This window comes from Colobus angolensis, unplaced genomic scaffold, assembly GCF_000951035.1.
Source record: "Colobus angolensis palliatus isolate OR3802 unplaced genomic scaffold, Cang.pa_1.0 Scaffold10, whole genome shotgun sequence".
NCBI lineage: Eukaryota > Metazoa > Chordata > Mammalia > Primates > Cercopithecidae > Colobus > Colobus angolensis.
Window position 1 is genome coordinate 11,097,885 of NW_012110919.1, and position 25,011 is coordinate 11,122,895.

At 35.7% G+C, this 25,011-nt stretch overlaps 1 protein-coding gene across 3 annotated transcripts in view; it reads right to left on the reverse strand.

Moving 5' to 3' along the window:
* ANKS1B (ankyrin repeat and sterile alpha motif domain containing 1B) overlaps positions 1-25,011 on the reverse strand; it is a 1,301,363-nt gene that overhangs the window by 1,128,308 nt on the left and 148,044 nt on the right. For all 3 annotated transcript variants that reach the window (XM_011934483.1, XM_011934476.1, XM_011934469.1), the window contains exon 2: positions 7,132-7,212. In XM_011934483.1, coding sequence (XP_011789873.1) covers positions 7,132-7,212 — 81 coding nt within the window. The remainder of the gene's footprint in view (positions 1-7,131; positions 7,213-25,011) is intronic.

Here is a 25,011-nt window from a genome sequence, read left to right on the forward strand (position 1 = left end):
TAGAATAGCAAGTAGCAAAATAATCCCTATGTATTAAATGTAAAGTAGCATTTTCTGATATCCAACATTTGACAAATAACAGATACTCTAAAATCCTAAAGTAATTGTGATTGACAAGAACATAGAAAAAAATATTTCAGAAAATGGAAATGGAAATGGAATAATACTTTCCATTTCCCAGGAACAAAGTAAAACATCAAATTAAATTTAATAACATGCAATGTAAATAACTGCAATATTTTGCAGCTTTAAGCTAATACATGTAAGTTCAGGTAGAAGCAGGAATTCTAGAAGTATTGATTTTTGCTAGTATATTTAATTCACACCCATTTTCTGAAAGATATAAATACACATCTGATTAATAAAAAATGTATTTCAGTAAGTTTAGCATATGCTCTGAGCAAAATTAAATAAATTGGGAAGAGTCAACCTTCAAATTTCTTTGCCTCAACGGCAAGATTCCCTGTAATTAAATCACAACCAAAGATGTTTATTTCATACCATCCTCTCTTGCTTGTTGAGTCCAAAGAATTTCAAAATAAATGCAAATCATCTACATATGGATGCAGAATTAACAACTAATGAAACTCTCAGATTTAATAAGGTCCTTTTGATTTCAGATTTTCTTGATGCTTTTACTTCTCTCTAATGGGAATAAAGTTGCAGATGTGTTCGAGACAGTCAAAAGATTTCAGGACAATACGTCCCATTTTCTAACTGAAGTTTCTTTACATATTGAATTCATTCTCATAGATTTCTAGATTACAGAGTGAATAAAGGCAAATTTTAAGTAGTCTGTATCTTTATCCAGGAAAAAAGCAAGCTGACTAAAGATGTTTCTAGTTATTCAAAGAGCAACTTCAGAGACCAGATTATACAATTTTTAGAGGAGGTATGCCTCTTTTATTAGAAAACCTAAGAAAGATCAAATAAAAAATACAGATAGCTTATTATATGGAGTCTAGATCCAATTTGATACACAATTTGGATTACAAATAATGAGGTCTAGCATGCATTAAATACTTCAAAAGGTAGAAGAATAGAAAATACTTTATGTGTATATAAAACAATATATATATTTCAGAGATACAATAACGATTTGCTGATATTTTTCAAAACAGCATACAAGTATCACAATATACCAAATATAGTTTAATAACATTAAACTTAAGAAAATAAATAAAGGACTATCTGTTAAGTAGAGAAGAAACACTGAATTAAAATATGAATATACAGGTTTAGTATAATCTCACAGGGATACGATTATTACTAAAAATAAAGGATGAAGAGAGGAGAAAAGTCAGAAAAAAGGAAAAGCAAAGGAAAAAAGGAAGGAGGGAACTAGAGAAAGAAGAGAACAGGGAAAAAGGGATGAGAAGATGTGGGAGGGAGGGAAGGAAGGCAGGCAGGCAGGCAGGCAGGTAGTCTGACCAGCCAATTGCTTTTCAGAATAGAATTAAGGGATTTGAATTTGTACTAGAAATACATGTGATGATGACTCCTCCATATTTTAAAAAGAGAAAGAGATACAAAGAAATAGGTCTCTACCCTATCTATGGAAATAATTTATAATACTTGCAGTAAATTTTGTTCTATTAACCATGTTTTTTCCCTATCATTTGATAGTAATAATTTTCTAATCTGTAATTACAAATAACCCAGGAAATCACCAGTAGTGTGCATTTTCCATTGTGTTCTGATCTGAAGATGAATTGCTCAATATGAAATAATGCATTTCAGGTACAAAATGCTGCATCATTTGTGGATTAACTAGCATTGATAAACAATGGCTCCCAACGAAAATGTACAAAATCAGGAAAACTGGTTTAATTTTCAGTATGAAGGCTTTAGATTATACGTTGGGGGTAGGGGGACAGTTTGTGCTCAAAGCAAAAGAATAAACTATATGACCCTGAAACATTACTGCTGGCTCTATGATTCTATGAACTTTAGCCTACCAATCATGTTTATGGAAACAGTCTATAGCAGATGGATACACCAATAGCAACAAACATGGAAATGATGTGTTTCTGTGCAGACTGCTAAGGCTTGCTTGGGAAGAATACAATATAATCATTGTGACTTACCTCTGCTAAGTGAGAACGCAAATAAAAGAAACACCCTTCTTCTCTGGTTCTGAGATACATTCTGTGACACTATTTTCTCCTTCAAATATCTTTTAAACCAATATTAAAATTAGTATTCCATGTAAACATATGACAAATGATTATGGGAGGCAGGCCAGAAATATATAATGTGACCGAGAAGAGCCAGGGAGAGTTTAACAACAAAGGGGAGATAATGCAGAGAACTGGTAAAAGCATAGACTCAGAACCAGAACACTTAAGCTCTAGACACAACCCCACTTTAATATCTACATGGCCATTAAGTCACTTATCTAAATGGGCATTGTTTCTCCATCTATAAAATAAGGGAGGTGAGAGGTGTCAGGTAGAGTAAGTGATCTCTAATTGCACAAGTTCACAGATAATTTAAACACGCAAAATCAGGAAACATATACTGTACATGAAAATCCCAGTTTCAGAAATGTAGCATCATAGTGCATAACTGAGCCATAAATAATACCAACACAGTGTATCATTCAATGTTATAATTGTAAGGAATAGGCTGGGCGCGGTGGCTCAAGCCTGTAATCCCAGCACTTTGGGAGGTCGAGACGGGCGGATCACGAGGTCAGGAGATCGAGACCATCCTGGCTAACACAGTGAAACCCCGTCTCTACTAAAAATACAAAAAACTAGCCGGGTGAGGTGGCGGGTGCCCGTAGTCCCAGCTACTGGGGAGGCTGAGGCAGGAGAATGGCGTAAACCCAGGAGGCGGAGCTTGCAGTGAGCTGAAATCCGGCCACTGCACTCCAGCCTGGGTGACAGAGCAAGACTCCATCTAAAAAAAAAAAAAAAAAAAAAATTGTAAGGAACAATGGAGAATATCGAGCCAATCTATTCAAGCTATTGAACTGAGGCTTAGAGATGTTATGTAAATGGTTCAAGATCACACAACTAGCAGAGATGGGGAGATGGGGTTAGAATTTTCCTGCTTTTTCCAAAGCCTATAGGATGACACTGAGTGAAATCTTACTAGAATTAAGAAGAAAAGATAAATGAAACCTTTCAGATAAAAGCACAGATATATAATTCCCGTAGACTATCTGTAATTAAAGGGATCTTAAAACATACCTAATCAAGTTATCTGTTTATGAGAATCTTAATGATTGCTATTCAATTTGTTTAAATTATCTTCACTTTCTAAATTGCCAAAAAAACAAAAATTATGTCATGGGTCACAGAAAAAACATATCTCAACAGTTAGAACTTCATAGACTGTCACGTATAAATCAGTATTTAGTAAATACTTCACTGAAAATCCAGGAACGATATGAATGCTAATCCATTTGGGGACAATATTATTTTGAGAAGTGCTTACTTACCAATGCCAATCTGAGAAGAACAAGAAAAGTAGTATGCCTCAAATTAAAGGTCAGACCCAATACATCCTGCCCATTAGATGTAATAGTTTATCTTCCCAATTGGAACTAAAAAACATGATAGTGGCCTGAATCCATAATTCAGATAGCCAAGAAGCCATCAGGATTATATAACTTGGGCTGATTTGTCTTTGTTCCTGATGACTTAGGTAAAAAAAGAATAAATAACAATATCCTCCATTAAAATATTTAGATATCTGGACATACTTTTCATTCTGTAAAGGAACAGAAAAAAAAGATCTGGCAAAATAGTTCTAAATGAGATGATATAAGACAATATAGAATAGGAACTGAATAAAAATAAATATAATTTGAGAATTCCAATACTAAAAATCTAAATAATGAAACATAAAGTTTATAATAGTTTGTGTAACTCAGGTGATTCTCTAAACAGACTGACAGCATTAAATTTATACATTTTAAGAGGAAAATGTCATAGTGATCAATAATGCCAAAAAAAAAATTTCTTGCAGTAAGAGCTTTATGACCACCAAGCCTAGGATTAAGTACAAAGAAGACCCTTGAATCTCCATTCACAGAAAAAAAGAAATGTTAAGTGAAAAAACAAAAGGTAACTAGCATTTTTACTTTTTAAAAAATAATTTCAACTTTTATTTTAGATATGTGCAACTTTTATTTTAGATTTAGGGGATATCTGGGTATATTGTATGATGCTGAGGTTTGGGATACAATTCATCCCATCACCCTGATACTGAGGATAGTACCCAATAGTTCTTCAACCCTCCCTACCCCCTCTAATGGTCTCCAGTTTCTATCATTGCCAACTTCATGTCTACAAGTAGCCAGTGTTACATTCCCACTTGTGAGAACATGCAGTATTTGATTTCCTGTTCCTCCATTAATTCACTTAGAATAATAGCTTCCAGCTGCATCCATGTTGTTGCAAAGGATACAATTTCATTCTTTTCATGGCTGCACAGTATTCCATGGTGCATATGTACTACATTTTCTTTATCTAATCCACCACTGATGGGTACTTCAATTGATTCCATGTCTTTGCTGTTGTGAATAGTGCTGCAAGGAGCATGCAGGTGCATGTGTCTTTGTGATAGAACAATTTATTTTCTTTTGGATTTATAGTCTGTAATGGGAATGCTGGGTTGAATAGTAGTTCTGTTTTAAGTTCTTTGAGAAATCTCCAAACTGCTTTCCAGAGACTGAACTAAGTTTTACATTCCCACCAACAGTGAATAAGCACTCTCTTTACTCTACAAAAGATGCCAACAGTTGTCATTTTTTGACTTTTTAATAATAGCTATTCTGACTGGTGTGACATCGTTTCTCTGTGGTTCTGATTTGCATTTCTCTGGCAAATAGTGATGTTGAGCATTTTTTTCATACACTTGTGGGCCACTTGTATATGTTCTTATAAGAAGGGTCCATGTCTTCTGAGTACTTTTTAATGGGATTATTTAGTTTTTGCTTGTTGAATTCTTTAAGTTCCTTATAGATCCTGAATATTCAGCCTTTGGTAGATGCATAGTTTATGAATATTTTCTCTCATTCTATAGTTTGTTTACTCTGTTGATAGCTTCTCTTGCTATGCAGCTCTTTAGTTTAATGAAATTAGGTCCTACTCGTCTTATTTATTTATTTATTTATTTATTTATTTATTTATTTATTTATTTATTTTTGAGACAGAGTCTCACTCTGTCGCCCAGGCTGGAGTGCAGTAGTGCAATCTCTGCTCACTGCAACCTCTGCCTCCAGGGTTCAAGCAATTATCCTGCCTCAGCCTCCCGAGTAGCTGGGACTACAGGTACATATCACCAAGCCCAACTAATTTTTGTAATTTTAATAGAAACAGGGTTTTGCCACATTGGTAAGGCTGGTCTCAAACTTCTGGTCTCAAGCTATCCACCTGCTTCGGTCTCCCAAAATGCTGGGATTACAGGCATGAGCCACCACACCTGGTCTCAATTTTTTTGTTGTTGTTGCAATTGCTTTTGAAGTCTCTATCATGAAATCTTTGCCCAGTCCTATATCCAGAATGGTGTTTCCAAGGTTTTCCTCTAAGATTCTTAAGTTTGAGATCTTACCTTTAAATCTTTAATCCACCTTAATTTTTGTATATGATGAAAGGCAAGGGTCCAGTTCCATTCTTCTACATATGGTTAGCCAGCTATCCTAGCACTATTTACTGAAAAGGGAGTCCTTTCTCCATTGCTTATTTTTTATCGATTTTGTTGAAGACCAGATGGCTATAGATATACGGCTTTATTTCTGAGTTCTCTAACCTGTTCGTTGGTCTATGTGTCTGTTGTCATCCCACTACCATGCTGTTTTAGTTACTGTAGCCTTATGGAATAGTTTGAAATCTGCTATCATGATGCCTCTGGCTTTGTTCTTTTTGCTTAGGATTGCTTTGGCATTTGAGCTCTTTTTTTAATTCAAAATGAATTTTAGAATAGTTTCTTCCTGGTTCTGTGAAAAGTGACATTAGTAATTTGATAGGAATAGTAGGGAATCTGCAGATTGTAACTAGTATTTTTAAAGCAGTAATTACCACATCTAAAAACTAAAGTGAGAGTCAAGCACAGTAGCTCACAACCGTCACTTTGGGAGGCCAAAGCAGGTGGATCACGAGGTCAGGAGTTCTAGATCAGCCTGACCAACATGGTAAAACCCTGTATCTACTAAAAATACAAAAATTGGCCAGGTGTGGTGGTGGGCACCCGTAATCCCAGCTACTCAGGAGGATGAGGCAGGAGAATCACTTGAAGCTAGGAGGCGGAGGTAGCAGTGAGCCAAGATCATAACACTGTATTGCAGCCTGAGCAACGGAGTGAGACTCTGTCTCAAAAAAAAAAAAAAAAAAAACATGAAATGATACAGATCTGGGAAAACTAACTTGGTCATTCACACAAAGGAAAAACAGAGATGAGGGGGAGATAGAGAAACAGGGTCATTTTTTTTCTGTAGGGGAGGACAGAACATCTGAATCATTTGGAGGACTCATCACACTTTAACTCTGTCACTAAACCATTAGGATACCTAGCTAAAATACTGGAAATAGAGGTCGTTATGACTATACATTCTTTCACTTTCCATAATGTATAGTATTACATTATTTGAAACATAGTTTTACACATTAAAAAAATTTAGGGTTGCGAAATCTAAAACTAGAAAGATAATCGTGAATGACAAAGATAAAACATTTTAGCTAAATAAGGATTTTGAAGTGGTTCATATAAGTGACTAAGGCTCAGAATAGTGGGAGTCTGCTAAGATTGCACTCCTAGTAAACTCCCATGTTGGGTGAATACAAGGAGACACCAAAAAAGGTAGAGGGGTGTTATCAAGTGGTTTTATCTCATTCTCTCCCCAAAGCTACACATGACTGGCATGGTCCTGTCAATTTTTCCATTCTCCCAGCATGATAGTTGAGTATTTTAGAGCATTTCTTTCAGTTTACACTCTGCACACAATTACACTCAGCAACATTTCTACCAAGTCTAACTTGTCAGTATTGTCACCTGGTCCCTTTCCAAATTCATCTAAGCCCATTGGACTCATGGAAACATGAGAAAGGTATCGTTACACATAATTAACTTCATCACATGTAACTAAATACACACGATTCTGTCCAAATAAGTGGCACTTACTTATGTCCATTTAAGGCTGCATGGTGTAAAGCAGTGTAACCCGAACTGTCTGTGCAGTTCACATTGGGGCCTCGCCAGATGCTGCAAATAAAGCACAAGCGCAGAGTTAACAGTGAAGCAGGATCTTGCCTTGAAAAACAAAAAGAAGCCTGGTAGCCCCATAGCCAGCAGCAGGTTGCAGATAAAAATTTTAGCCATGTGGAAAATGATTGCCATTTTCCATGAATTCCCCTCAGAACATCAACTTCATTTACTTGATAAAGGGAAACTAATAGAGAATGCAACTATTAATATCTTCAGAAATTATTAACAAATGTGTGTCCATGGTTGTGCATTGAAGTCTGGATCCAAAAATTCCCTATTACTTTCTATCATTACTTAAATATTAGAGGCAACTAACATTCAGCTACTATATTCCATTCCAAAGAATAAAGATTTATGAGACCTGCCTCATGCCTGTTAACACACTCCTTCTGAGGTGGCAGTGATTTATATAAGTTATAAGATATTTTTGCATTGTGGGAAGAATATAAAGTCTTTTTGCTGTTCTATTGCAACCAAGAAAATGTAATCAATATTTCATACTTGAAAATAAAATGGAAGATTTGGACTGTTGTAAACCATGAGAAGATCCTAACAATTTTGCAGTCATCATTGATTTTACTATGCAATATATTTTGGAGATAATGTAACTTTATAAAAGAGTCTCTTTTTGATAACTACAATTAAGGAAACTCTCTTTAACTTTTGGAAAATAAGGCACTGAAAGACACTTTTCTGAAAATAGAACAAAAAAATTGCTTTATCTGATGGTCACAGTGATATCAAAACTATCAAAGATAATATCTAATGATAAACTAGTTCACACATTCACAAAACATTTATTGTACACCAATTGTATGTCACATATTGAGCTAGGCACTGGGAGCACAAAATCATAACTCAAGGTCCTTCTTTACAAGAACATAGTGTAATGGAAAAGATAGACACACAAACTAATAATTACAAAGTAGTAAGATAATCGAAGTACCAGAGAGCACACAGGCATCTCTGAAAAGAGATGAATGGCTATTCCAAACAAGGGGGCGTGGCAGCATTAAACTAAGGTGGCTCAATGAAAATGAATAGAATGTGCTTATTTGACAGTTAATTAAAAGAAGAATTAATAAAACACATGGATCAACTGGAAGAAGGTGGGAAACTGGAAGCAGAAGTCTAGAGATGACTCAGACTTTAGGCTTACATGACTAGAAAAAATTACAATATTAACTAAGATGTGAAATGAAAAAAGAGCAAAATCTGCTGCAGGGAGGACAATGCAGGATGCAGAGAAAACAATGACTCCTAGTTTGCAGACGTTAAATTTTAAGTATCTGACTTACTTATATAGGTTAAATGCAATCCCTATCAAAATCCCAATGGCATTCTTTAAGAAATTGAAAAAAACTTCTAAAATTCATATGAAACCATAAAAGACCCTGAATAGCCAAAACAATTCTGAGAAAGAAAAACAAAGTTGTAGGCCAGGCTCAGTGACTCATGCCTATAATCCCAACATTTTGGGAGGCTGAGGAGGCAGGTTCACTTAAGCTCACTAGTTTGAGACCAGCCTTGGCAACATAGTGAGACTCCATGTCTGCTAAAAATAAAGAATTAAAAAAATTAGTCAGTTGTGGTGGTGCACACTTGTGGTCCCAGCTACTCAGGAGGCTGAGGCAGGAGGGCTGCTTCAGCCTGGGAGGTTGAGGCTGCAGTGAACCACAATCATGCCACTGCACTCCAACCTGGGCAACAGAGCAAGACCCTGCCACCACCCCGCCCCCAACAAAAAAAAGAAAGAAAAAAAAATTGGAGGCATCACACTTCCAGATTCCAAATTCAAGGGATATATATATACAACAAAACATTATTCAGCCCTAAAAAAGAATTAAAAGAATTATATCTAACCATTTTCTATGACATGGATGACCCTGGAAGACATTATGCTAAGTGAAATAAGCCAGACACAAAAAGAAAAATATTGCCTGAAAATATATGGAATCTGAAAAAAAATCAAATATACAGAGATAGAGAACAAAAGATTGGTAGGGGGAGTAGAACGGGAGAAATAAATGTCAGAGGATACAAAGTAGCAGATACGTAGGATGAACAACTGTAGAGTTCTAAAGTACAACGTGAAGACTACAGGAACTAAAATTGTACTGTATACGGGATTTCAGCTACATGAGTAGATTTTAGCTGTTCTTGCCACAAAAACAAAAAATAACGGGTAACTCTGTGAGAGATGGATATTTTCATTTGTTTCACTGTAGTAAACTTTTTTTTTTTGCTATCTGTATGTATCCCATAATATGTGTATATCACAAATATACACGACAGAATTTATTTTTTAAAATACCACAATGAGATGCTACTATATAACTATCAGAATTGTTATCTGTAAAAAGACGTCACAAACCTATATTCACAAGGATGTAGATCAACCAGAGTTCACACACACACTGCTAACAGGCACGTAAAATAGTGCAACCACTTAGTGAAACAATTTGGCAGTTTCTTAAAAAGTTATATACAAATACCATACATATTATACCATCAAATCATACCATACAAATAACATACAAATACCATATAATCCAATCATTCCATTCTAGGTATTTAGTCAAGAGAAATGAAAGCACATGTCCATATAAAGAGTTGTACATTTAATATTAATAACAGCTCTATAGGTAATAGCCTAAAACAAAGACAACCCAAATGTCCATTAGCTGGTAAACAGATAAATCGTGATACATCCATACAATGGAAATAAAAAGAATTAAATACTCAGAAAAAAAAAGGAATTAAATACTACAGCATTGGTGGAAAATCTAAATCAATTAGATTCTCAGAACAGCAGAGCAGCTGCCCTTCAATCACCCCAGCAGAAAGGGAGACATCCTTGGGCACAGATAAAATGCATGATCTCTGGACTAGACCCCTGATTTGTAGCCTTCATCAACTCCTGTGATGTAAATACTTCAACTTAACTCAGCGATAGGAAGAGATGCTAACAACTGCATTTCACAAGCAGACACAAGTCAATCCAGCACACCACTGAAAGGCTTACAACCAACAAGTCCTAACACTATGAACTCAGAGCTTCCCATGAGTTTTTGAAAACCTCCACTCTCAAATATGAACAAATAACCAAAGACATCCAATCACTTGAGGAAAGCCTTTACTATTAAAGAAGCAAAAACAAAAAATTAGGAACAAACTACAGAAAAAAAGAAACCTAGAGAAAATTTGGACTATGCATGGAGAAGAAATTTTCAAAAATAGTTATCATTAATACCATCTCAGTATCAGAAAAGATAATGAATGTAAGAACAATGAAATAACAAAGAAAATCAGAGATAAAATCAGTAGAAGAATTAAAAATAAAGCTGATAAGGCCAGGCACGGTGGCTCACGCCTGTAATCCCAGCACTTTGAAAGGCTGAGGTGGGCAGATCACCTGGGATCAGGATTCAAGACAAGCCTGGTCAACATAGTGAAACTCCATCTCTACCAAAAATACAAAAATTAGCCAGGTGTGGTGGTGCATGCCTGCAGTCCCAGCTACTTGGGAGGGTGAGGCAGGACAATCGACTGAACCCGGGAGGCAGAGGTTGAAGTGAGTCAAGATCACATCACTGCACTCCAGCCTGGGTGACAGAACAAGACTCTGTCTCAAAAATAAATAAAAAGTAAAAAATAAAGCTCATGAAGTATCTCAGATACTTAGAAAGAAAAAGGCAAAGATACAGACAAATAGAAGGGAAATCATAAGTAGGACACCCATTCAGCAGTTCCAATATTGAAAAATAGAGGTTCTTAAAATCAAAACACAGAAAACAGCAGAATGAAAACAATGAAAGACATCATTTTAAAAATTATCAGAACTTTAGGACATTAATTTACAAAATAAAATATACATGGGCCAGTCACGGTGGCTCACGCCTGTAATCCCAACACTTTGGAAGACCGAGGTCGGTGGATCACCTAAGGTCAGGAGTTTGAGATGAGCCTGGCTGACATGGTGAAGCCTTGTTTCTACTAAAAATACAATAATTAGCCAAGCATGGTGGTGCATGCCTGTAGTCCCAGCTACTCAGGAGGCTGAGGCAAGAGAAATGCTTGAGCCGGGGACGCAGAGGTTGCAGTGAGGCGAGATCATGCCAGTGCACTCCAGCCTGGGCAACAGAGTAAGATTCTGTCTCAAAAAAAAAAGAAAAAAAGTACCTGGATAGCTTTGACAAAAATTCAAAAAACAAACAAACAAACAAAAAGACAAAGAAATAACTGAAGTGAGTCCAATATGGTCTTTTAAATTTCAACTAAACAAATTCCTAAAACACCTATCCAGGGCTATTCTCTTAATTTATTTTTCTCTTTCAACTCTAGTTACACTAAGAACTCTTCACTATTCAGGAAACCTAGAATGAAGAGAAATTATTCATACCTATTACTTCTACTTCAATCTGCAACCTTCAGTTATCAGCCTACACTCTCCAAGCTCTTACTATGACCAAGAAAATACAAGTCCAAGAATCGACCAAAAAAATGAATAAAATATCATCTCTTCCTCCAAAGAGCTGACAATCTATTAGAGAAAAATATATACAGATAAATTACAATACAAGCAGTGACCATAGTGCCTACAGCACAGAAAACACCTAATAATTGTTTGTTATCAATCTTCTTCTTGTTCTTATAAAATAAACGTTACAATAGAAAAATCTTTAACTCCCTAAATTAATACATCTGTTTTAGACAACTCCAACAAAAATCTCTATGGAGTATTTTAGGGAAAACTCAACTAAAAGTTCTAAATTTGATCTAGAAGAATTTACAGGAAAAAGAAATTGTGAAACAAGAAGTAATAATGGGATCTATATACTACCAATTATGAAAGCATATCATAAAACAATACCAAAAATTTTGGTCTAGCACCAGAATAGAGAGATCAATGAATGTAAGAGAAGCCCTAGAAACAAGCCAGTCATACATATAGGAATAAAGTTGACATCTGAAAGAAGCCAAAAAAAAAAAAAAAAAAGGAAAACATCATTCAGTAAATAGTCTCAGGAAATAAGTTTTAATTACTGGCCAGGAAAAAACATTTTCAACTGCCTACCCCACACCATTTAGCAAAATTTCATACACATGATTTGTCCTTGACTTCTCAAACCTCATTCCTACCCTCTTTTTCTCACACACCCTATTCCAACCACACAGGCCTCCTTAAAAATATAAGTATGCTTGCACCTTATGACTGTTGCATTTGAAATTCTCTCTGCCTAGAAAGTTTTTTCCTCAATCATATGGCTCAATCATTCTGCTCAAATGTCACCTCTTCAGAAACTCTCTCCCTAATTATTCAGTCAAAAATAGCACCCTATCGTCATTCTCTTTCCTCTCAGTTATGGGACTTATCACCATCTGGCATTGTATTATTTATTTATATGCTAACTGTCTGTCTCCCCACTAGAATGAAAGCTCCACCACACTATCTTTGGGTCTTAAAATAGTGACTGGAATATTGTAGGTTCCCAATAAATATTTGTTAAATGAAATATAAAAATGTTGAATACATATATGAAAAATGTCCACCTCATTGGCAATCAAAGAAAGCAAAAAACACCCATACCATTAAATATTTCTTTATCAAACTGGAAAAAAGTCAGTAATATTCAGTAATGGTTAGGATGCAGAGCTTATAATAAGCTGGTGGTGAAAATGTAAATTGGTACAATTTTTCTGGAAGGCAATTTGACAATACTTATTTAAAAACTTTCATAGTGTGCAAACTTGTTACCTAGAAATTCTCCTTAAGAGGAATTATTTTAAGAAAGTAATTAATAGTTTGTGCAAATACTTAGCTATAAAAATATTTATCACAGAGAGTAGTAAAAAGTAAAAATTATGGATTTTGATATATAATGCCACTCAGAATAGTTATTCTCTCTTTGCTAGAGAGAATAACTAGTCAGCTAGATTTCTCACACTGCCTGCCTCCACAGCTTGGTACTCATCTTTCTCTCTAGCCCTCTTATACGAGACCCACAGCATTAGTGTCTTATATGGCCCCAAGAGCATATGGCTTGAGCTCCTACTGATCAGGATTTTGTTTTTGTTTTTTTTTTTTTTAGCTTATGTCAACCTCCCTGGGTTGAGAAAGTCTACCAACAGAATAGCCAGGGCCCCTAGAGAGGATGCAATTCTTCTTAGTTTTATACAATGGCTCAATATATGTGACAGATAAACGGATATTATGCATAAAATAAAAATCTCACAACAAAATGGAAAAATGGGATATTAATAGGCAATTCACAGAAAAGGAAATGTGACTGGCTAATAAATATTTGAAAATATAATTAATCTCACTGTGGCTAGCAAAGAGCAAAATAAAACAGTGGCTGCCTACTTTTCTACCATCAGATGAGCACAAATTTTTGAAGAAATCATTGATAACAAACAATGGAGGCAAATATGTGAAGAAATAGTCACTCTCACAGAATATTCATTGAAGTGTAAACTGCTACAACATCCTTGGAAAGTAACATGGCAATATATAATAAAATTTCAAACATGAATACTCCTAGACCCAATGACTCTACTTTTCAGGATCAATATCTATGAAATAAAAATATTCATATGAAGACTACAGACACAAAAATATCCACTATAGAATTTTAATAGTATAAAAGAGAAAGGGTCTGACATGGTGGCTCACACCTGTAATCTCAGCACTTTGGGTGGCTGACGCAGGCAGATCACCTGAGGTGAGGAGATTGAGACCAGCCTATCCAACATGGTGAAACTCTGTCTCTACTAAAAATACCAAAAATTAGCCAGGGGTAGCAGTGGGCACTTGTAATCCCAGCACTTTGGGAGACCGGGGCAGGTGGATTATTTGAGGTCAGGAGTTCGAAACCAGCCTGGCCAACATGGCAAAACCCCATCTCTACTCAAAATACAAAAATTATTTTGATGGTGGTGTGTGCCTGTAATCCCAGCTACTCAGGAGGCTGAGGCATGAGAATCGCTTGAACCCAGGAGGCAGAGGTTGCAGTGAGCTGAAATTGGGCCACTCTACCCCAGCCTGGGTGGTAGAGTGAGACTCCATCTAAAATGCCCAGCAAAACACTAAAAATTATTTAGTCCAATAGCTGAGAATGGAGCAAAAAAGGAAAAACTAATTAGGATTCATTCACACTATGAAATGTTATGCGACTATGAAAATAAATAACTCTGATCTGAATGCATTGACTTTGAAAGTCAGCCGAAACATATAAAGTGAAAAAAGTAAACTGCAGAATATTGTGTGTGTCTGGAGCATTCCAAATGCTTTACATGCATTAGCTCATTTATAGCCACACGACTATAAGAAAGATACTATTATTATTTCCATTGTATAGATGAGAAATATTTGCAATAACATAGAAAAATACATGCAAAAATACATTATTCATTCTCTGAATTGTATGTTGAAATTATCATGAATTTCTTTAAGGAAAAGAAAAGACAATAAACTACAAGGGAAGAAAGATAAGTTTGCTCCAGATTATGAAGAACCTCATAATATGCTGAAAAACTTGGATTGTATTCTGCAGCAACTTGGAACTAAATGGCTTTCAGAAAGGTAAGTATGTTCCTCACATGATCAGTCAGTGTTTTAGAATAAGAGCTCTTGTAACAGGTGGAAGGTAAACAGAGTGAGAGAGTCAGGTTAACTGTCTGTTTTACAGACCAGGGGAGAAACAAAGAAATTTGAACAAATGGAGATATAGTGGTAGACAGAGAGAGGGTGAGAAAATTCAAATTGATATGTCTAAAATAAAACCTATGGGAGATGGTATCCATATGAATAGAATAAGAGCAAGAGAATGGCTGAGGTTTCAACCACGAACGAAATGCATCAATGATGAGATATCTCCACTAGAAAAAGCTGCAAGGGCAGTGGTATCTTTTGGCAGGAGCCAAGTTTCAGTTAAAACTGATTAAAACACTAGGTTGCTTGGAATACCTCAGGCAAAAAATGGAAAAGAAACGGGAAAATACTGCAAATTAACTCTCATACATTTTTAAAATTTCTGCATGTTATTAGACCTTATAAATATTTTGTAAGAGAAGTTATTTATAACTAAAATAAGATTCAGGGCCTATAGATTTCAATTACCTATACCAACTCAGTTCCCCACTATACAAAAATTAATTATAATAGAAGCATTTCTAAAAACCCCATTGAAAGTCACCTTCTCCTAGCAAAATGGATATGGATACATCCTTTTTAAACAAGGAGGTTTAGAATAGAAAGTTAGCATATATCTAAATATATTCAACTGCACCTATTGACAGAGCCTCTAGGCACATATCCGCATATCCATAGAACATCCACCAACACATCTGAAACACTATAAATAAGCCAGACCCAAACCCTCCAACTAAAAACTTAATTTAAAAAAGAAACCTTGATTTTTAAAAGCTCCAGCTTTGAGTTAATGTTCAGCTCCATCCCAACTTTTTTATTGCCTTGCCCCCTTTACTTAGGCAAAATCTTTAAATTTAAAAAGAGGGCCTAGATTAAAACCTTGATTAACTTAAGCTTGTTTCATAAAATGCAAGAGTTTCCAGATACATTTAAGAAATGTCTTGAAAAAGTGTAAAATGCTTATTACATATTTATTCCAAAAACAGCAATTTTTAGATCCTTGGTCTTAGTCTAATACACACCCAAATCCCATTTCCTATGCCTGCTTGTCAATATCTCAAATTGTGTATGTGAGAATTATTGCCAAAAATGAATGTTCTCAGATAATATGAGATTGCCAATTACCAAAAATTTAATTTCCTTTGTTATATTATTTGCACTAATGTAACAAATCAGATTAGTATATTTTAGAATAAATATAAACAAAATAGTTTTCTACCAAACTTTCAAATAACCAGGACATTCATTAGTGAGAATATTCTATTATCTAAGGTTTCACATATTAAATAAGATCATTGTTAAATAAACCATAAGCCTGAGTTTCTTGGGCCAATATCCATATATATAGCAAATAAGATTTGAAGCACAACTATTCCACAAATTGATCATTATTATACCCTCTATCAGTCTATGGGGAAAATCTGTCAGAAACAACATAAAACTGTTTCAGTTTTTATTGATTCCTATCTGACCCTTGACACATGAGATCACTCCAAGGCATCAGATATGGAAATTCATACAAAATGTGCATCTAATGCCTCAGGCAGGGTCAGAGTATGTAGGAATGGTCTTCTGACAGATCATATCATTTCAAGCAATGCAAAATAAACCTTCTTCTCAATCTGTGTCTTAATAGTTTACTACCATTTTTAGATGAACTGGACATATGTACATATGCTACTGATTACTACAAGTGTAGTTCTCATCAGTTTAGTGATGGCACAATTTTATTGTCATGGGCTACAAGTGTCCCATATGGGTCAAATGGGTCTATATCAGCACTGTCCTACAGAAATATAATGTGAGGACAGGACCTGATGGCTCACACTTGTAATCCCAGCACTTTGGGAGGCCAAGACAGGTGGATCACTTGAGCCCAGGAGTTTGAGACCAGCCTGGGCAACATGGTGGAACCACATCGCTACAAAAAAAAAAAAAATTAGCCAGCCATGGTGGCATGCATCTGTAGTCCCAGCTATTCAGGAAACTGAGGTGGGAGGATTGCTTGAGCCCAGGAGGTGGAGGTTGCAGTAAGCTGAAACTATGCCACTGCACTCCAGTCTGGGCAATAGAGCAAGACCCAGTCTCAAAAACTGGAAAGAAAAAATACATAATGTGAGCCACATATGTGAATTTGAATTTTCTAGTAGCCACATTAAAAAGATGTGAAATTAGTTTGAATATATTTTACTCAACCTAATATATCAAGAACATTTCAACATATAATCAATATAAAAATTATTGAGATGTTTCACATTCTTTTTTGTACTGTTTTCAATATTGGTGTTTATTTCACACTTACAGCACATCACAATTAGGACTAGCCACATTTCAAATGCTTAATATCCTGACGTGGACAGTGGCTACTGTATTGCACAGCACAGGGCATTTCTATATAATTATTCCAAGGGGGAAAAAAAGAAAATTAACTAACATAAAAAAGCTTTCTAGTATGAGGAAGAATAGCTAATGGATGCTGGGCCTAATACCTAGGAGATGGGTTGATCTCTGCTACAAACCACCATGGCACACGTTTACCTATGTAACAAACCTGCACATTCTGCACATGTACCCCAGAACTTAAAATATTAATAAAAGTTTAAGAAAAATAAATAAATAATAAAAAGTATTGTCACACTGGAAGCCCACATACTATCCCATATGAGTTTGTTGAATGAATATTTACTGAAATGTGCAAAATCACCTAAGTAAGATAGATATACACTATAAAGCTTAAAAATGCAGAGGACAACTATGAACTGGCCTTCTGTGAAGAATTAGAACAAGAATCAGCAGACTCTAGACCATGAGCCACATCCAGTCCACTGTTTGTTTTTGTAAATAAAGTTCCATGGAAACACATACAGACACACACACACACACACGCTTTCTAAAAATAATTGCAAATATTGGCTTTGTAGTAAATATATGTCTATTTGAGTCACAAACAATTTCTAAAAGATATGTTGCCTTTAGAGCAAAAACAAGTACTATATCTAGTATACAGTCATATCCTAAACTGTAATGCACAATTTTACAAAAGTCAGCACATCAGGAGCATCATAGTCAAAATTGTACTAACTAAACATTTTCTAATGAATAATTTGTACCTTGAATTACTTGATGCAACTCTCAATACATGTATTTTTACTAGCAAATGGGAATTGAATGACTGTGGGCAAAAATAACTCCTTGAGTTATAATCACACATATAATACAACTATGACCTCTCTTCAATATATACAGTATGTGCCACAAGATAGAATTTTAGAATAGGAAAAGAATTCGTAACCATGCAGAGTCATAAACACAGTCAAGAGACATGAAAGGAAAACTAGAGCATCTATTTTAACCTAGTTTTAACTTCATCACTTGTGCTAAAAGTGTAAAACATTCCTCCCAGCCCATATCTTCTCTTCTCTGCATGGATATAATTCCTGGAAAATAAACCAACAGACAAGGCAGATTAATCTCTCATTGTTACACAAACACTGATTTTGGTGGCAACTGTTTTTCCTATCCTCACATTCTCTTCGTAGGTAACAATAATTCAAGGGTATGATGGCAGGAAAAAATAATGGTACCCCAAAGATGTATACATCCTAATCCCTGGAACCTGTGCATATTTTGTGTTACACAGCAAGGGAGAATTAAGGTTGCAGATAGACTTACACTCCTAGTCAGCTGGCTTTAGCCTAGATTATCCAGGTGGGCCCCATGTAATCACAAGTGGAGAAGAGGGAAATGGAAGAGTCAGAATCAAAAAGATGGCACAGCCAAAAAGACTCAATTGGCCATTGTTGGCTCTTTATTTATGAAAATAAATAAAAATAATGAAAAACTCAGTACAAAAACTGGGCAAAGAATATAAACAAGCTACTCATAGAAGAAATGCAATTGGTTATGAAACATAAAAGGTCTAGGAATGCTTATGAACCATTGGTGGGAATGTAAATTAGTATAACCTCTATGGAAAACTATAAGATGGAAGAGGGTCATGAACCTAGAAATGTAAGCAGTCTCTAGTAGCTGGAAAAGGCAAGAAAACCATTTTCCTAGAGCCTTCAGGAGAGAATGCAGCCCTGCCCACAACTTGATTTTAGCCCAGTGAGAACCACAGACCTCCAGGACTGTAGGATAACAGATCTGTGTTGTTCTAAACCACTACATTTGTGGTAATTTGCTACAGCAGCAATGGCAAACTAATACAGGTGTGCTTATTGTAATTAATAACCCCAAGATATGAGACGCTCCAACCTTTCCAAATACTTGGGAATCTAAGGTAGCATGAGCAAGAGAGCATGAACAAAACATTGACCAGGGACTTGCTACATTGTAGAAATTATGCAGAATGCTTTGTATTGATTACCTAAGTTGATCTTCATAACAACCATGTGAGACTGGGGCTTTTATAACCCCTGGATTTTTAAATGAAGAACTGAAGAACAGAAAAGTAATTTACCCAAGATCACACAGCTAGTTCACATTGCAAGCAAGATTTGGAACCAGGCTGCCTGATTCCAGAGCCAGTGACATTAACCACACTACATTATACTTCAGTCTCATTGTTTTTATTTACCTTTGATTATAATAAAGTGGCGACATTTTTATTTGTATAAATGTAAGGGGTCCAAGTGCAGTTTTGTTACAGGGATACATTGTATAGTGGCGAATTCTGGACTTTTAGTGTAACCGTCACCCAAATAATTACATTGTACCTATTAAGTAACTTTTAATCCCTCACCTGGCAACTCCGACCCTCCCACCTTTCCTATTTTCCAACATCTATTATTCCATACTCTATGTCCATGTATACATATTATTTAGCTCCCATTTATAAGTGAGAACATGTGGTATCTGACTTTCTAGGTTGTTTCACTTAAGATAATGGCCTCCCGCTCCATCCGTGTTGCCAAAGACATTATTTCATTCTCTTTCATAGCCGTATAGTATTCCATTGTATATATGCATATCACATTTTCTTCATCCAATCATCTGTTGATGGACATTTAGATACACTCCATATCTTTACTATTGTAAATAGTGCAATAAACATATAAGTGCAAGTATCTTTTATGCAATAAATATATAAGTGCAAGTATCTTTCTGCTACAATGATTTACTTTCCTTTGGATAGATATCCAGTAGTGGGATTCCTAGATTAAATGGTAGTTACTGAGATATTTCCATGAAGTTTTCCATAGAGGTTATACTAATTTACATTCCCACCAATGGTGTATAAGCATTCCTAGACCTTTTATGTTTCATAACCAATTGTATTTCTTCTATTAGTAGCTTGTTTATATTCTTTGCCCAGTTTCTGTACTGAGTTTTTCATTATTTTTATTTCTTTTCATCATTCTTACTGATTTGAAGAAGCTATTTTATATTTATAGATATTAACCCTTTCTAATGTTGCAAATATTCCTCTTACTTCATCTTGCAGCTGAACTTACAGTGTCCTTCGCCTGGCCATAAATGTTTACTAAATCAATTCTGTCCTTCTTTAAATTTATTGTTTCTAGCCCTGGTACCATTGAAACAAAGGTCTTTCTTATTCCAAGATGGTAACAATATTCTCTAATATTTCTTTCTATTTCTTTTTTTTAGATTCAAATCTTTAATTTCTCTCTTTTATGGGTATATGATATGAGGTATTTCCCAACGGAATAAACTAATGCAATACCACTTTAAAATAATTAATTACCATCTAATTACCCCAGTGAAATGCTTCCTTTCTCATATAGTATTTTTCTGTACCTGTATTTTAACCTGTATTTTGACTGTTTTGTTATATTCATCTATCTTCTCCAAAAGACTAATATTACATTATTTAATTTTTATAGCTTTTTTTTTTTTTTGAGGCAGAGTCTTGCTCTGTCACCCGGGCTGGAGTGCGGTGGCCAGATCTCAGCTCACTGCAAGCTCCGCCTCCCGGGTTTACGCCATTCTCCTGCCTCAGCCTCCGGAGTAGCTGGGACTACAGGCGCCCGCCACCTCGCCCGGCTAGTTTTTTGTGGGTTTTTTTTGTATTTTTAGTAGAGACAGGGTTTCACCATGTTAGCCGGGATGGTCTCGATCTCCTGACCTCGTGATCCGCCCGTCTCGGCCTCCCAAAGTGCTGGGATTACAGGCTTGAGCCACCGCGCCCGGCCTAATTTTTATAGCTTTATAGCATATTTTAATAGCTAAAAATAGGTCTCTTCTGATATATATACTCTAAACTGTTTTTTTCTTGGGTTTATTCATCTTTATAATAGATGGTATAGTCAGACCAGGCACAGTAGCACGTGCCTATAGTCCCAGTTCCTCAGGGAGCTGAGGTAGGAGGATCACTTGAGTCTAGGAGTTTCAGTCCAGCCTGGGCAACACAGCAATACCTCATCTTTAAAATAAAAAAAAATAAGTATAGTCAAATTATCAAATTTAAAAAAAGTTTTGGCTGTAATTACATTAAACTTACAGAAAAAAGAGGAGGAAATGGGATCTTTGCAATTCTGTACTTTTCCAACTGAATCTGATTTCCATCTCTACAGCTTTGGTAACAGTCTTAGGAATGTACTTCACTTCATTAGGCCTGAGTTTCCCCATACGTAAAACCCAAGGATAATCACAATAATAACCTCACGGTATTGTGAGAAAATTAAATAAAAAATGTGCCGGGCGGGGTGGCTCAAGCCTGTAATCCCAGCACTTTGGGAGGCCGAGACGGGCGGATCACGAGGTCAGGAGATCGAAACCATCCTGGCTAACACGGTGAAACCCCGTCTCTACTAAAAATACAAAAACTAGCCGGGCGAGGTGGCGGGCGCCTGTAATCCCAGCTACTCGGGAGGCTGAGGCAGGAGAATGGCGTAAACCCAGGAGGCGGAGCTTGCAGTGAGCTGAGATCTGGCCACTGCACTCCAGTCCAGGCAACAGAGCGAGACTCCGCCTCAAAAAAAAAAAAAAAAATGTAAATATTAAATATACTACCTAATCCACAGAAGGTACTTATTAAATGTTATTTAATTGGTCTAACCTTTTTATACTTTCTTTATAGAACTCTTAAAAATATTTTTAAATTATTTTCTTTAGCATACTTACATAGTGAACACTATGTGCCAGATATTATTCTAAATGTTTTCTAAATATTTACTCAATAAATCCTCACAGCAACCCTATCGAATGAGTACTACAGTTACTACACTTTACAGATTAAATAACTAAGGTATAGAGTAGTGAGGTACCTTGGTTCGGGTCACATGGCCCCTACCAGGTAAAGCAGGGATTCAAACCACAGCATGCCCTTAATCATTATCTACTGCCTTGTTATTTTAATTCCTAAGTAATTTAGTTCTTTATTACTATTCCAGATGAGGTCTTATTTTTCATGTCTTTTCATTACTGCTGCTAGCTTCGACACTGTGTTTTTCAAACTCATTCACTCACCCAAAAAATAGCTATTGAGTATCCACTATGCACAGGCACTGTTCTCATTGTTCTAGTCACTGACAACACAGCAGTTGGAGAAGGTTGTACAGAAAAAAGACAAAAATTCCTGCTCTCATGGTCTTTACATTCTGATTTAGTTAGACAAACAGCAAACAAATGAATATATAAATATATGAAGCAAAAAGTGGTATCAAGAAAGGCAAGAGGAACAGAATGCTGTTTTATGCAATATAGTCAAGGAAGCCTGTGGGATAATATGGCAACTTTGGAAGAAGAACATTTCAGGAAGAAATGGGCTTAATGCTGAGGAACAGCCAGGATAGCAGTGTGGCTGAAACAGTGTGAGCAAGGAAGAGAGCACAGAAAAGTGGGTCAGAGATGTGTGGCTGGATCACACAGAGCCTTGTGGCCATTCTGACTTTGGCCTTCACTGATATGGAAAGCCATTGGAGAGTTTTGAACAGAGAAATGACATGATCTGACTTGTATTCTGCTGCTCTGTTAAGAATAGTCTGAAGGGGAAAGGGTAGAAGAAAGGAGATCAGTTAGGAGACTACTATAGTAATGCAGGAAAAGATGATGATGGCTTAGAGCAAAGGGGTAGCACCATGTAGGGGGAAAAACGCTTGGATTATGCATTTAAAGGTAAAGGAAACAGGATTTGCTGACAAATTGTGATGTGCAAAGAAAAGAAACAGGAAGGACTGCAAGATCTCTGTCACGAGCAACTAGAAAGTTGGAATTGCCATTTATTAATTTGCATAAGTTTGCAGAAGACGTTCTCTACGATTTTTAGGTATAATAATCATGTATCTCTTCCTTTATAATATTCATTTTTTCTTCTTACCCAAGCTGCATTGGCTAGAACCACTAAAATAACAAGAAGATAATCTTTGTCTTGTTGATGAATTTAATGGCATGCCCGTAAGGCATTACCATTTAGTATGATGTTTGCTATTGGATTCTCATGGATACCTTTTCAGCATATTAAGGAAACTTTTATTCCCTCAGTAGAGAACAAAAAGGTGGAATAGCATAATGGGTAAAAGCACAGACTCAGGATTCAAACTGCCTAAACTAAAATGCTGATCCCTTCCCTAACTACACAACCTTGGGAAAATTACCTAACTACTCTGTGCCTCAGTTCTCTCACCTATAAAATGAATATACCAGTAATAGCTAGCTCACAGGGTTACTGTGAAGATTAAATTAGATGTAAAGTGCTAGCACAATGCCTGACACATAATAATCATCCTTTCTGTAGGAAAAGATTTTATCTAGAATGGCTCTTGTGGTTTGTTAAATTTATTTAGGATATCTTTCATGATGGTCATACAGCTTTTCCCTTTTAATACATTAACATATTTAATGTCGGATAAGAACCACCTCTACACTACTGGAAGTAAATTTATCTACTTATGGAATATAATCCTGAATTTGATTTGCTCTTTGTAACAGGATTTTGCATTCACATTCACATGTAAATTGTCTCTGGTTTTCTTGTCTTTTTTATTTTGGTTTTGGTAGCAGGGTTACATAAACTGAAGAGTTTGGGGCCTTTATTCTAGTTTCCAGAATAATTCAACCAACATAGAAATTGATTATATTAATTGAATATTTGAAATAGCAAATGTAAAATCATCTAGGATTGGCACTTTTGTGGAGTAAATCCGTAATACATTTCCAGTGTCTTCTATGATTACTGACTTATTAATATAGTTGACTTTTTCTTACATTAATTCTGTCATTTACATTTTTCTAGGAAATAAGTTATTTCCATTTAGGCTTTCTACTTTATTGACTAGAAATCATACATATTTTTAAATCTGTTGTTATTGTCTATATTTACAGTTCTATCACCATTGTAATTCCCAATGTTCTGTATTATTTTTCTCTCCTTGGTTAGCCTAGGGTGGGGCTATTTTATCAGCATATTCAGAGATTTAGTTAGCTTTATTTTCATCAAACGTGTATTGGATATGTTATTTATTCATTGTTTATTTCCTTTTTAATTAACTACTCTCTGCTCTTAACTATAAGAATTCAGTTACCTATTTCACATTTGAGTTGAATGCTTAACTCATTTAATTTTATTCTGTCTTATTCAAAAGTAAAAGCATTACAGGCTGTGACATTTCTACAGAGGTTTTGCCCACATCACTTAGGTTTTGACAAGCTGTATTTTCATTTCAATTATTATATACACAGCCTGTAATTCAGTTTTTGTGTCCTTTTTACTAAGAAAATTAGTGTTCTTTTTTAAATTTATCAATACTTAGAATCACTATACCTCTTGCTCTATTTCTTGTGTTACCACATTACAGTCACAGAATAATTCTTCAACTTCTAATAATTTCTTTAGATTTTCTTTGAAAACTAGTGTGCAGTTTTTCTTATGTTACATGTGACAAAAGTTCTTTGATTAACCAAATTTTAGCTGGCCTCCTAAACTTTCTCCTAGGTCCATCTGTGTACTTCCTTATAAAATAGCAAGAGCTCTGCTAAGTCAGTTTAGCAAGAACCTCCACCCCTGAGATCTTATCAGATTCCTCATCCTCTACCATCCCTCAGGTGATACTCGATCACCATGGCCTATCTTCAACTAGAATCCTTCGAAGCTGGTTTAGCCAGAAACCCTCTCACCCATGATTCCTCTTGGTAATTTTCCATCCACTGATCCCTGCCCTGTTCCCTGGCTATGAATTTCC